Source organism: Pimephales promelas, chromosome 18 (genome assembly GCF_988280905.1).
Source record: "Pimephales promelas chromosome 18, fPimPro1.hap1.1, whole genome shotgun sequence".
In the NCBI taxonomy this organism is placed as follows: domain Eukaryota; kingdom Metazoa; phylum Chordata; class Actinopteri; order Cypriniformes; family Leuciscidae; genus Pimephales; species Pimephales promelas.
In genome coordinates, this window is record NC_142786.1 from 30,118,511 (window position 1) to 30,132,214 (window position 13,704).

Sequence of the window (13,704 nt, forward strand, 5' to 3'; positions counted from 1 at the left end):
TAAGTTAAAAATACAAATGATACAAGTCGTCAAAACAACTATGCCTAAAATATAAACAACATGTTGCTCATGCGTTGTAGTAGAGTAAACCGAAGCACAGCCGCCATATTGAGCTTTACGTCGCCAAGAAAAACTGTTGTCTACGTGGGCTTTTATTTTGAAAATTGTCTTTAGGGTGCGAAATTTCCTGTTTAGTTTTCTGACTTCATTTCAGCGAATTTTAGGTGTAAACCATGGTGTTAAAATTTTAGCTGTGTTTAAAACACACGGAGCAAAATTGAAAATATATAGTAGGAATGACCGAACTTAGACACAGAAAAACAGACTTTTGTAAACGAGTTCAGTTTGAGTGTTTTAGTTTGATGTTTTCGTTATTCCAGTGATGTGGATGAAGCTGGATTGATCATCAGGCACCATAAATGTGTTTGTGTTTGTATTATTGATTTCTTCTCAGTAAATCGCTTTCAAGTAAGTTCATGTTATTTATCACATTAGGTTGTAGTGTAGTGTAGACCGTGTTAGACAGTCTGTCTGAACAAAATACGATACACAGTGTTAGCTACTTTACAACAATGTAATACACATGCAATAACAATGAACAAATGTGCTGCTGCTGCTGCTGCTTTGTTCTAAATATGAATGAATGACATTATGAGAATATTCATAGACATGTTGTTTCCGCTGCGTTTTTTAATGTTAAATTAAATATTTAGTTACTCTGTAAAGTAACTTAACTTAAGTGTTAACGGTTAAACTTTATTTTAAGATGACGTAGTTACATTGTACTTAGTCAAATAAGTAAGTTAATGAGTAAAAATAATGAACAACTTACTATAGAGTTACGTCTAATGTTTGGTTTAGTGACTTGTAATTATGCATAATATACTGTTAATACTACAGTAAAAACATGTAGTAACGTGTAACTATGTCACCGTAAACTAAAGTGTTACCAAAATAACATAATTATCCAGAAAGCTTTTTACTATTTGATGGAAATCCCTTAATTTATTTTAATTTATTTGCAGTAACAGGATAGTGTGATAAATAATTAATTCATAAGTGTGGATGTTTGTTTTGTTTGTATTTATATAAAATACTGCATATCAAGTAAATGTGTGTGTGTGTGTGTGTGTGTTTGTTTTTTTTCCTTTAGCTTCCTGTAGAAAAACATGAATGTGGATGTGGTGAGTTTCCGTTTGCCCGGGCATGGAGACAACACCCTGAGTAACATGAACTCCTTGCGGGCACAGCAGCACTTCTGTGACGTCACCATCGTGGCGGGAGGCAGGCGCATGTTCAGGGGTCATAAGGTCGTGCTGGCTGCTTGCTCTGCATTTCTCAGGGACCAGTTTCTCCTGAACCCCTCATCAGAGCTACAGGTGAACATTTTCTCATGCGATAAGTCCGAGGATCGTCAGAAGCGACCCATTTGATCTTTCTTCTGTATCATTGGTGTTGCTTTGGTTCATTGTACTTTTTATGTAGTGGATTTACTAAATTAGTGTGCTACCAGTTATTTTGAGGCCATTCTTTCCATCCACCCATCCAAGGACACTTCTCATTTCTGAATATAAAATATCATGTACTCATTAAACCTATTTCAATACTTTTTCATTTTGATTTAGGTGTAATAGCTGCTTCGTTGATAGACTGGTTGGGTTAAAATGTATAATTTTTTTTGATTTGGCTCAGGTGCTATCAGAACATTACTGCATCAAAACACAGCAAATTTGGCTTAATCAGTGTCTAGGGTTGTGTCAGGAAACATGTTTGAAATCAATTTATATTTATGCAATTCCGTTTGGCATTGCTAGTGATACAGAATTTACACATTTTTAAAGTTGGCATGAACTGAAAATTCACCATTTTGGATATATATATTGCTACTACCGCTTCTCTGCAATCCTGTCAACTAATGCTCTCTCTTATCAGCAGGTGTCGATGTTGCACAGCTCAACGGTAGTATGTGAACTCCTCCAGTCTTGTTACACAGGGATGCTGCAGTTCAGTGCCAGAGAAATTGTGAACTACCTGACCGCAGCCAGCTACCTGCAGATGGAGCATGTGGTGGAGAAATGCAGAGGAGCCCTGAGCCAGTACATGCAGCCCCGGAGTCGCAGCCCAATTGTGAGTTTTCCAAACTCAAACACTATTACAGACCGTGTTTCTTCTTTATGAAATAGTTCATCCAGAAATAAAAATCGTCGCATGGAGGAGACGATCTTTTCTGTACATTTACATAGAAGACACTTAGGCAAAGCAACAATTTTTTAGGCAAAGCCAACAATATTTAAAGTATACAATCCCAGGTTTATTAGCAAGCTAGATTCGGAAACAAGATAGAGCAGGGGAGAAATGCAGAGAAGATAATGAAACTAAGATCATTTTGTGATCTGTGTGTGTAAGGCCCCGTTTAGACCTGGTATTAAAGGAGTAGTTCACTTTAAAAAAAACTTTTGCTGATAATTTACTCACCCCCATGTCATCCAAGATGTCCATGTCTTTCTTTCTTCAGTTGAAAAGAAATTAAGGTTTTTGAAAACATTCCAGGATTTTCTCCATATAATGGACTTCAATGGGAACCAAACGGTTCAAGGTCCAAATGAGAGTTTCAGTGAACCTTCAAAGGGCTTTAAACGACACCAGACGATGAATAAGGGTATTTTTACAAAAACTGCTTCTACAGGGCCATAACGTAAGATACAAGGGTGCCTTTTATACATTGTCGTGTTTCTTTAGAAATAAACAATGGACAAATGGAGTCTTTAAAGGAGCTGTATTTCAAATAATCATAAAATGGCCCTGATATGTCATTAGACATTATGAAATCATGTTCATTTCATATACTTATATCACTGACAACAGTAGTCCAGCCAGGATATTGTCATTTAAAAAGTGAAGTTGCAGCCCTCAACTGATGTTGATGTTGTCATGTTGTGTTTTGGTCTGATGCTCCACCCTCCACCAATCACAAAGTCAGTGGTGTTGTGGCATCCGGGTTGCCAGCTCTGCTCTAGTTACCACAGCTGCCTGCAGCTACAAATGTGTCGGATAAAAAAATGTTGGATCCAGCAGCCTATCTGGCAACCTCGAGGAATTTGACAGGAATTTGAAAGTGACTGCAGTACCAGTTTTGGCCACAATCTTACAGCTCCTTTAAACACCTCAGATGTAAAGTTATTCACTGTCAAAGTGATGCCAAAATGAATGGGAGTCAATGGAATGCTAACAGCAGGTGAAGACTTGTTAACCAATGGCGGCCCCTGGAGAGACTTCAGTTTCGGGTTGATTGATTACCCCCTTGAGTAGGAGCAAGCATGCGGCACAAGCCCTGAAAAGTGAAGCCAAAACGTCTCAATCACCCCCCGGTGGCGGTCCTAGTAAATGACATAAACCCCGCCTCCCCATGTTATTCAACGGCACGTGAATGACTCGAGGGTCGACATGAGAGTAAATGATAACAGAATTGGAATGAGACGAGGGTCGACATTAGACTAAATAAAAACAAGAATTTTTATTTTTGGCTGAACTATCTATATACTTATATCTATATACTTATACTTATATTACTTATTGTAATACAAAAACATAGTGCGACATTGCAATTCTTTCTCACTCCCTCCATCCATTTCCACTCTTGTTCATTCATTGTCTGTCACTCTTACGATCTATTTAGACTGTGAAATCAGAAGACCCTCAGTCTATGCCAGTGATTGTCAGTGGAAGTACCCATTCACTGGGATCTATTTCATCTCCTTCTGATACTGCATCGCTGCATCCGCACAGTTCAGGAAAGGAGCTCCAGGCTGCTGATGCTGAACTCTCCAACATCCCTCTCAAAGATGACAGTGATTTGACCATACACCATGTAAATATCTGTTGGATTTGATTCAGAAATGCATGCTCTTGCTTGATGTCGTCTTAATCTCGAAGGAAAATGCAGAGGGACCTTTCACACTGACAGCCCTAATACTAGAAGCATTGATATTGGTGCTTGTAGTAGTCGTCCCTGTTGATGGATAGTCGAATATGAAACATGTCTCCGTGATTTTGTCACTGAACAATTTTGAGCAACAAATAGTTTTTGGGGAATTCTTCAGAATTTTTCAATAACAGCAAAAAAGGAGTAAGACCTGGTTGTGTTTAAAGTCACGGTTATTGTACGGGGCGTGACACTCCAAAACACACTCATAGCAGTTAACTAATCACACTAGTCCAGCCAACCAATCAGAGCACATTGTGCTTTTCTTATGGAGGGGCTTCATAGAAATGGGAACTAAACAGCATTTAGACAGACTTGGAAGAGATGTACTGCAATAACGTGAAATATGTGAAAAATTATGTTTTTTGAACGTTTAAGCATAAAAACTAGTAGACATTCTTGTAGACCTCAAAAAACAAAACCAAATAGAGACACTATTAAAACCACATATTGCTAGAGTTTTGCGATAAGAAAGGATCTGACATTTGTATAATGGAAAGTAGGGATGGGCAACGATTAATCGCGATTAATCGCATCCAAAATAAAAGTTTGTGTTTACATAATATATGTGTGTGTAGTGTGTATAATTAATTTGTATATATAAAAACCAACACATGCATGTATATGAAGAGTTCAGATGCAAAAGCCTCTAAATGCCATTTGAAATTTTCTTCTTTAATGATGATTTTTATCAAACTTGTATATTTAAGTTCAGTGATTTCACTTAAATGGCAATGATAATTACCTATTAATTGTTATTTAAGTGAAATTACTGAACTTAAATATACAAGTTTGATAAAAATCATCATTAAAGAAGAAAATTTCAAATGGCATTTAGAGGCTTTTGCATCTGAACTCTTCATATATTTAATAAAAATGTGTTATAAATTTAAATATTTGATATATTAATATGTAATATTAATTGTAAATAAATATATATAAAATATATACATGCACATATTTCTTAAATATATACATGCATGTGTGGGTATTTATATATACATATTAATTATACACACTACACACACATATATTATGTAAACACAAACTTTTATTTTGGATGCGATTAATCGCGATTATAGCTATATAAAAACCTCATTAAAATTATTGCAATGTTCCCTAATTCTACATCGCCAGCAAAATCATGACAAATTGTGTATGTTCACAATAAAGGGGTAGCCGCATAACTGCTCAGTTGCATATATTTGCATAAAGACCTATTGCAAGATATGTCGCATCGAATTGCGAAAAATGAATTACTTTTGGTTGCTACATTGCTGCATATTGCTGTCAGTTTGAACTTCCCTATTCAAGCTCTTATTTTGGCTGCTTGCTCGTTTGCGTCTCAACTAATTTATGTTTTCACCTTGACAGATTAGAGGATCCGATGGATCTGTCCAGTTCGAGGGAGAGGACGGGCATGAAAGTGACATCTTTCAGGTGCACATCAATGATGAACATCAAGACCCAGAGAAGTCTCCCGGCGCTGGGGAGGAAGACAGAGAAGCCGTCGTTGTATTAGACGACCACTGTCAGCTGGACACAGGCATAGATGAGCCCAATATGGAGGGGCGAGCCAAAGGGAACAGCCTCCGAGGGCCGGGCCGCATGTGGAAACGACGCAACGGAGAGCACAGGGGAGGCAGAGGAAGAGGCTTTAAACACAGAAAGCGGTACACCTTCAAGGACCGCAAGCTCTTGGGTAACTACCAGGAAGCTTGGCGCTTTCCAACCCCAGATGAGATCATGGGTAGTTTTGGAGCGGACTTTGGGGCCAATTACCTGTCCAATCAACATCTTGCCGACGGTACCCTCCGCGTTGACTACAGGGCCGGAGAGGGACAAGGAGTAGAGATCGGCGCCGATGGAGCTCCCGCACACTTCGGCGTGGAAGCTTCCAGCGGGGAAGAAGCGATGGGAGTCGGGGCGCCTTCGAACGAGCGCGGAGCTGCTGACGAGTCCGTGGCAGTGGTGGGATCCACGTCATGCGTAACAGGACCAGTAGTGTGTGAGCATTGCGGATTAGCGTTTTCCTCAACGCAGGATTTAGCCATGCATTCCCTGTCGACACACAGGCTATATGTGTGTCCGTGCTGTGGGAAGAACTTCAGCCACTCCAGTAACCTCAACCGCCACATGATCGTCCATCGCGGCTCTTCAAAGCTCCACTGCTGCCCCCTGTGCCACAAGACCTTCACTCAGAAGTCAACACTGTGCGACCACATGAACCTGCACAGCGGGGAGCGCCCGCACGTGTGCGCGTACTGCCACGTCAGCTTTGCCCACAAGCCCGCTCTACGTCGCCACCTAAAGGAGCAACACGGAAGGACCACAGCCCAAAACTACCTGGAGATGCAGCGAAACAATGAGGGCGGTGTTGGAGGTGGAGTTTAGATCACATGTTATCATCGGTAGTGTGGGTTGGTACAATGAAATCAAAATTAACCTTGTTTTTTCTTTTTCTTAATACATGTTTGTAGGCTCATTGTGCATAATTTATCGGTGCACATTAGAAAAATGTTTGTCTTCGTAATCAATATGTAAAAACTTTATGGTTGCTTCAAAATGGTTTCGAATTGTCAATGTGCAGGCCAAACACTGCCAAAGCATTTGCTCTTTAGCCTGGAGAAACTGAATGATAGTGCCCTTGTTAAAGGGATACTCCACTTTTTTTTGAAAATAGGCTCATTTTACAACTCCCCCAGAGTTAAACTGTTGAGTTTTACCTTTTTTGAATCCATTCAGTCGATCTCTGGTTCTGGCGGTACCACTTTTAGCATAGCTTAGCATACAGTACATCATTGAAGTGCACTAGACCATTAGCATTTCTCCCAAAAAAATTACCAAAGTGTTTCGATATTTTTCCTATTTAAAACTTGACTCTTCTATAGTTACATCGTGCACTAAGACAGACGGAAAATGTAAAGTTGCGATTTTCTAGGCTGATATGACTAGGAACTATACTCTCATTCCTGTGTAATAATCAGGAAACTTCACTGCCGTACCATGAGTGCAGCAGGCGTAATGTTATGACGCAGCGCCTGAAAATAGTGCCCAGCTTCCAATGTGACCGGGACTAAAGTTTGTGTAGTCATCGCGCATGCTCCACTCATGGTATGGAGGTGAAGTTTCTTGATTATTACGCAGGAATGAGAGTATAGGTCCTAGCCATATCAGCCTAGAAAATCTGTCTTAGTGCACGATGTAACTATAGAAGAGTCAATAGGAAAAATATCGAAACACTTTGGTTTTTTTTTTTTTTTTTGGGAGAAATGCTAATGGTCTAGTTCACTTCAATGATGTATGCTAAGCTATGCTAAAAGTGGTATCACCAGAACCAGAGATCGACTGAATGGATTCAAAAAAGGTCAAACTCAACAGTTTAACTCTGGGGGAGTTGTAAAATGAGCGTATTTTAAAAAAAAAAAGTGGAGTATCCCTTTAAGACCATTTGGCACTGCATCAACATACACTGACCAAGGGCAACAGACACTTCTCTGGGTTTTGCAATTTTTGGCATTGGTCGGCACTTGTTTTGGCATGTTCAATTGGCGTTTGTGGGGTAGCAGAATGTCTTCTGTCTAAGGGATGTACTGTCATCTGGGGATTGCCTGTCTTGGTCGCCGTCTATCAGTGCAGTGTGAATTGGCCTTTATATTCACTTATAGGGACAGTTTACCCAAAAACAAAATTCTATAATTTCCTTATGTCAGGCGTCTCCAACCTTATTTCATTTTAGAGCTACTTTTTAAAAATTAACTTCTCATGTTATTCAATATTAGAAATATTTCATATTCATTGGAGGGGGTGGGACACTTTTAGCTCAGTCTGATTGGATGAAAAGGACTGTCTTGGCGAGCTACCTTAAAGGGATAGTTCACCCAAAAATAAAAATTCTGTCATCATTTACTCACCCTCAAGTTGTAACCAAACAGTTGATGGTCTGCATTGAATTTATGGAGGAAAAAATACTATGAAAGTCAACAGTTTGGCCCATCAACTGTTTGGTAACTGTTCTTTTGTGTTCTGCAGAAGAAAGAAATGCATCCAGGTTTGGAACAACTTGATGGTGAGTAAATGATGGCAGAATTTTCATTTTTGGGTGAACTATCCCTTTAAATCAGGACACGAGTTAATTACGTTTTTCTGTGAAGCATAGATATTTTGAAAAGTCCTGGTGTTTTTTTATTCCTCCAAATATTTAAAATCAACGAGGTCCAATATTGTTTGAACCTCAGCACTCTTGTCTTTTGAAATATTGACAGAATTTCCAATTTTGGGTGAACTATCCGTTTATATCACATAAGAGCACAAATACTACGGTTTTCTGTTTCTCTTTATGGGTTAAAGGTCATTTACTACAATTGAGCAGATAATGGACGCCAAGGGAAGGTCTAGCATATCTATTGCTTGTGAGAGTAATACACATGTTTAATACAAACGAAATGTTCATGAATTAGTACTGTGCGTGATAAGGAAAGTAAGAAAATGTGTTATTTTTGCTGTAGTGCAATTTTAGTTTCTGTATGTCGCCAATTCCATAAAAGCCTCATTAAAAAGCTTTTGTTCCAACTGTTTCTCATGCTGTGAATTAATTTTACATTGCCGGTCACCTTAAAGGCGAAGTGTGTAATTTCATTACCGGTATTTACTCGCCCTCATTACATTACAGACTTATATGACTTTCACCTGCGGAATACAAAAACCAAACAGCTTTGGTCACCATTGACTTTGAAAAAAAACGAGATATTTCTCAAAATACTTTATGTGCCACAGAATAAAATTAGTGAATGACATGAGAGTCAGTACATGATAACCGCCTAACGCTGACAATCTCACCATATCTTGTCACAATTGAGATCGTCTTAAAAATTGCCGTAAACAGGATGGGAAAGTTGAAACAACACATTGCTGTTCCCTTCCTGCCAACTAGTTGTGAAATGCTAAACAGCGTTTATATAACAGTGCATGCCTCTGTATTTGTATTCTGTTTCCCTTTAGGCAAAACCAGAGCACTGCAATGTCTGTGAGCTCATTTGATCAATAGCATCTAATGTTGTGGATTGTTGCAGGGAAGAGCTTGTTCCACACAACAGAGGACTGCAGTGAATCGGTAATTATTCATATACACAGCTATCCATACTAAGCTCAGATTCGCTTGATGTCACCAGAAAAACTGATCGGCCTGTTAAACTGTTTCACTGAGGTAATAATTTGTTAGTTTGTCCAGATTGTAAAGTGTTGCTCCACACATAGACGTTTGATTGATTTATTGAACACAACAACATAAACCATAAATGAGCTAAATGTCCAATGACACTGAGCAGTAAACATGCTCAAACATCATGATAATTACTTAAGAAAATGACAGAAAAGTTAAATTTACACAAAATTCACACAAAAAAACAACTGTTTTCATAGGAAGTCTTCGTTGTAGACGACCTGGCTCCGTTTGTCTCTGTACGAGCCCTTGGCACTGTTCTGCACAGCTGTGAAGGATGGAGACAGAAAAGGAGAAATGGGTTAGTCAAGTGTGCAACACTCAGTCTCCTTGACAGCTTTTCCCTGTGAAATGTCCTCATTTACCAAGAGAGGCCCAGACAGATTTCCCTGTGGCGGCATCAAGCATGGGCTGCTTCCTGGCAATGCTGACTTTGATGTTGACGTCACCCACAGTAGTGCCATTCAGCTGAGAGGTAGAAAGAGTGGAAAAAGGGTTTCTTTCAGTGAATAAATAAAGGTGTTAAATCTTAACGCCTTTAAAGGGGTCATAGGACAGAAAACAGGATTTTCCTTGTGTATTTTGTAATTGTGTCGATGTATAATGTAGACTAAGCTTGAATATACACAATACAAAGCTCCACAGTCCACACTAGACTATTTATGGATGCTAAGCTGCAAAACTTGACCATTAGAGCTTGCATGACTGTAGGCGAGTGTCGGCTTCGAATGTACCAGAACTGTTCAAATTCATTTTCGGTAATTGAAATAAAGCTGAAATAGTTAGATAGTAGAAGTAGATAGTAGAATAGTAGAAGTTGATATCCTAAAATTATTAAAACTGAAAATAAATTGAAGCTAAATATTTTTAAAGAACTATTAAAATATAAGGTCACAATTTGGATGGACAAAATATTTTTCTGCTATACGGCAAGTATAGAATCAAGTATGGATTACCAAAACAAGTGTGGATAACGACTAGTCCTTATTGACCACATGTGAAGTGAACGACTACATGTAAAGTGATTAGCCTGTCATAACTGATGTCTTAAAAAACAACGGCAGCAAAAATATGTTGAATTTAGGGTCAGAAAAGATGCATAGCAAATATATAAAAAATATGATGCTACAATAGTGTAGAAAGTGGCCCCATAAAGAGAATTGACCACTGACCTCTGCCACAGCTTGGTCTGCTGATTCCATCTTCTCAAAGGTCACAAAGGCACAACTGGTAAGAGTAAAAAATAAAAATATATGTATAGTATATATTTTGTTTTACCAGACATGTCACACACTTCTGTTGAAAAGTTTGGGGTTAGTATGATTTAAAAAAAAAAAAAAATTATACTTTAGGCATGGATCAAAAGTTACAGTAAAGACATTTATGAGGATACAAAATATTTCTATTTCAAATAAATGCCGTTTTGAACTTTCTATTTGTCACAAAAATCCTGAAAAAATGTATCACTGTTTATAATAATGAATAGGATAATTTCTGAATTATCATTTGACTGAAGACAGAAATGATGCTGTAAATTCAGCTTTGCCATCACAAACATAAATTACATTTTACTATATATTCAAATAGAAAACAGTTCTTTTAAATTGTAATAATATTTTACAAAATTACTGTTTTTACTGTATTTTTAAATGCAGTGTTATAGCCATATATATATATATATATATATTAATATATATAAATCTAACTTTTGAATGGTAGTGTTCTTGTATATCCCTGTAAATCTACCATTACAAAAGATAAAACTTATAATTAAAACGTCTAAAATTACAAAATATACAAGATCCTGGCTCAATTTATTCCTGTATCAACCAAATCAATCCTATAAGCTTTTCTATAGACAATCAAGTGAGTAAGTTCCTCCCTTTCCAAATGTCCAAAAGGATGAGAAAACAATCGTACTTGCGTGGCGAGTCCATTGAAAGGTCGATGATGTTGCCATGCTGAGCGAAGGCTGAGCGCAAACTGTCTTCCACTAAACCTGTGCCGTATACATACACTGTGTTTCCTTTGCGCACCCCTCTGCGCTCTGGATATGAGTCTGACCCTGAACAACATTACAGAAAATAATTAGACGTCCAGATTTTCAACAGAACAAATCGTGTTATCATTAAGTATTACAAAACGCATATCAATGAATTATGAATAAACATTGCAATATTTTAAATCAACTTAATGTTTCACAGGTTCACTCACGTCTGTAGGGTCCATCCCGCTCTCTGTCTCGTTCTCGGTCTCGTTCTCTGTCCCTGTCACGATCTTTGTCCCTGTCTCTATCCCGGCTCCTGTCTCGTTCACTATCCCGTTCTCTCTCCCGACCTCTTTCACGGTCCCTCTCTCTGTCCCGGTCTCGGTCTCTGTCTCGATCTTTCTCCCAGTCTACCTCTCTTTCCCGATCCCGCTCAGGATCTCGAATACACATCCCTCCCTCATCATCACGAGATCGATCTCCAGGAACAAAACTGTGGGACAGAAAAAAACAGTCTAATATTCGACTTTCTATGACGGTTTATATTATTCTTTACACTGCGTCAGACAGTCTCACCTCTCATACAGGGATTTCCTGTGGGCCCGTTTAGCAGACTACAGCAAGAAGAAACAACATTATGTAAAATCAAGTTTACTGACGCATCCAACGGCCCAAAAAATTCACTGTTTAGAATTAAATATGTCTAATATGGTTGGATCATTACTGCAGTGATAATTAGGTTTAAAGCTAATCAACTTCTGCAAAGATCAAATGCAAGATCTTGTGGAAATAACATCACAATATTTATTTCCATCAATAGATTGTTGCCACCACTCTATAAAAGCTGTAAGCCACATAAGGAAGTGTGTTATGGTCATTTTACCACAGTTAAAGGGGCTCTGCTTGATGCTGTGGCTAATAAGTCACTGAAATGTACAGCCGTGAGTAGATCATTTCTACAGTGTAAAACAACATTACATCAGGAGGCTCCTCATCTGTAGAGATGCTCCTTTGAAATGGTAGGAATGCTGGAGCAGCACCTTTCTCAGGATCCTGGGAAATAAAGAAACTCCATTAATAGCTATGTATGACAGAAAAAATATGACATTAATGGGTTAAAAAAAAGTATCTTACTTTAAGTTTACCCTCGAGTGTTCTGGAGCGCTTGAAGCCTGAGTTCTTGTTTTCTGATTTGATGGCACTGATGGCTCCAGACTTGATCAGCATTTTCGCTTGCTCTGTTGCTGTCGCTGTGTCCACCACTGGCTGATCTGACAAAGCTTAACAGAGACAGCGAGATCATTCATAGTGCACAGATTTCATCTGGAAATTTCAGAGATCCACAGATTTACTTACTGCGCTTTAGTCCTGTCTGACTCGTTTGATTTGTGGAGCTCTGTTTCTTCAGAGCCATTAGGGCCTTTTTCTACATAAAGTGAAATAAAAGTAGACAATGCGACATTTAAAATGAATAGTTTATATATCACGTATATATGAGTATTTTATAGAAGCTGATTTCCGCAAAGCAAGAAAAATAATCATGCTTTGGTAAAAGTCATAATTATAACTAAAGTAATACAAAATTGTGACATTTAAGTCATAATTATGAGTCATAGTTATGACTTTTTGTGTGATAAACATCATCAATTAGTATGCCATAACTAAGATTTACCGATGCATGCTTTTTTTATATATGGTGAAATTGGACTTAAATAGTATTTTGTCTTGCTCATTATTCTATGAGACATTATTATATGACACATTATATAGTTTTCCAAAGACAAGAACGGATATTATTCAAAATCATGTTTAACTTTGATGAAAGGTTTTGATCCACTTCAAATGTTGACTACTATATAATTGAAACAACATTGAATCAACTGACCTGAGGTAAAAAAAAATGACATTATTGTCTTCTGCAGAGATGTTTTAGAAACGAAAATGCTTCATGACTGATACATTTTGCATCATTAACACAACACTGTTTTTGTTTTTTACAGTGAATCTGCTTTGAAACAGTTTGTTTTGTTTAAAGAGCAGCAAGCACTATGTAAATAAATGTGACTTGACTTGAGTAATTTTTGGTTAAAGAAAATTGGTATATTGAAAACAGTAACTATAGTTTTTCACCTTTTTCTTTAATTTGGCATATTTCTTCTGCAATGCTTCCTCCTCTTCTGTCAGTGAGTTGGGAAATATTGCCATTTCGATGGATCTCAAGAGAGAAAAACAACAGTAATATGTTACAACAGATGTCCTTTCCAGTCACGTTATCGATTTTTCCGTTAAATTAGGCTTTTAACAGTTTTCAGGAACAAATGTAAACTGCATAAAAGACGCTATTTTATATTTAATTACCGTGAATTCGAAGGATTAATTTAAAAGAATGAACGTCTGCAGTATTCCTTATTCGGCGCGCAAATATGACGTCATTTACTCTCTTCCGAGGATCCAGTCAAACAAAAATATCCAAAACTATTTATTTTTATGTTATTTTACCAATTTAAATGCGTT

At 37.8% G+C, this 13,704-nt stretch overlaps 2 protein-coding genes across 4 annotated transcripts; one reads left to right on the top strand and one right to left on the bottom strand.

Moving 5' to 3' along the window:
* The first annotated feature begins 170 nt into the window (after window positions 1–170).
* zbtb12.2 (zinc finger and BTB domain containing 12, tandem duplicate 2) lies at window positions 171–7,271 on the top strand. 3 transcript variants are annotated; one of them, XM_039680983.2, is made up of 5 exons: window positions 172–468; window positions 1,154–1,379; window positions 1,933–2,127; window positions 3,677–3,868; window positions 5,357–7,271. In XM_039680983.2, exons 2-5 carry the CDS (start codon window positions 1,170–1,172, stop codon window positions 6,374–6,376), a joined length of 1,617 nt encoding a protein of 538 aa, XP_039536917.1. In that variant the 5' UTR covers window positions 172–468; window positions 1,154–1,169; the 3' UTR covers window positions 6,377–7,271. The 3 variants fall into 3 exon arrangements, with proteins under 3 accessions (XP_039536919.1, XP_039536917.1, XP_039536918.1); XM_039680984.2 differs by having other exon boundaries at window positions 1,936–2,127; XM_039680985.2 differs by lacking the exon at window positions 3,677–3,868 and having other exon boundaries at window positions 171–468.
* A 1,966-nt stretch (window positions 7,272–9,237) lies between these two features.
* nelfe (negative elongation factor complex member E) lies at window positions 9,238–13,702 on the bottom strand. Its single transcript, XM_039680986.2, has 11 exons — window positions 13,549–13,702; window positions 13,321–13,405; window positions 12,547–12,616; window positions 12,325–12,470; window positions 12,169–12,243; window positions 11,767–11,804; window positions 11,418–11,683; window positions 11,124–11,268; window positions 10,376–10,430; window positions 9,569–9,671; window positions 9,238–9,471 (listed from the first exon to the last, which is right to left on the bottom strand). The coding sequence occupies exons 2-11, from the start codon at window positions 13,393–13,395 to the stop codon at window positions 9,398–9,400; spliced, it is 1,047 nt and encodes a 348-aa protein (XP_039536920.2). The 5' UTR covers window positions 13,396–13,405; window positions 13,549–13,702; the 3' UTR covers window positions 9,238–9,397.
* Window positions 13,703–13,704: the final 2 nt, after the last annotated feature.

Bases quoted from the DNA above. Each gene is read 5' to 3' on its own strand.
- zbtb12.2 (XM_039680983.2), top strand. From the start codon at position 1,170: ATGAATGTGGATGTGGTGAGTTTCCGTTTGCCCGGGCATGGAGACAAC. The intron at 2,128-3,676 runs GTGAGTTTTCCA...CGATCTATTTAG, and splicing joins CCCGGAGTCGCAGCCCAATT to ACTGTGAAATCAGAAGACCC. The intron at 3,869-5,356 runs GTAAATATCTGT...TCACCTTGACAG, and splicing joins GTGATTTGACCATACACCAT to ATTAGAGGATCCGATGGATC.
- nelfe (XM_039680986.2), bottom strand. From the start codon at position 13,395: ATGGCAATATTTCCCAACTCACTGACAGAAGAGGAGGAAGCATTGCAG. The intron at 12,471-12,546 runs GTAAGTAAATCT...GTCTCTGTTAAG, and splicing joins TCAGACAGGACTAAAGCGCA to CTTTGTCAGATCAGCCAGTG. The intron at 11,269-11,417 runs GTGAGTGAACCT...AATGTTGTTCAG, and splicing joins GCGGGATGGACCCTACAGAC to GGTCAGACTCATATCCAGAG.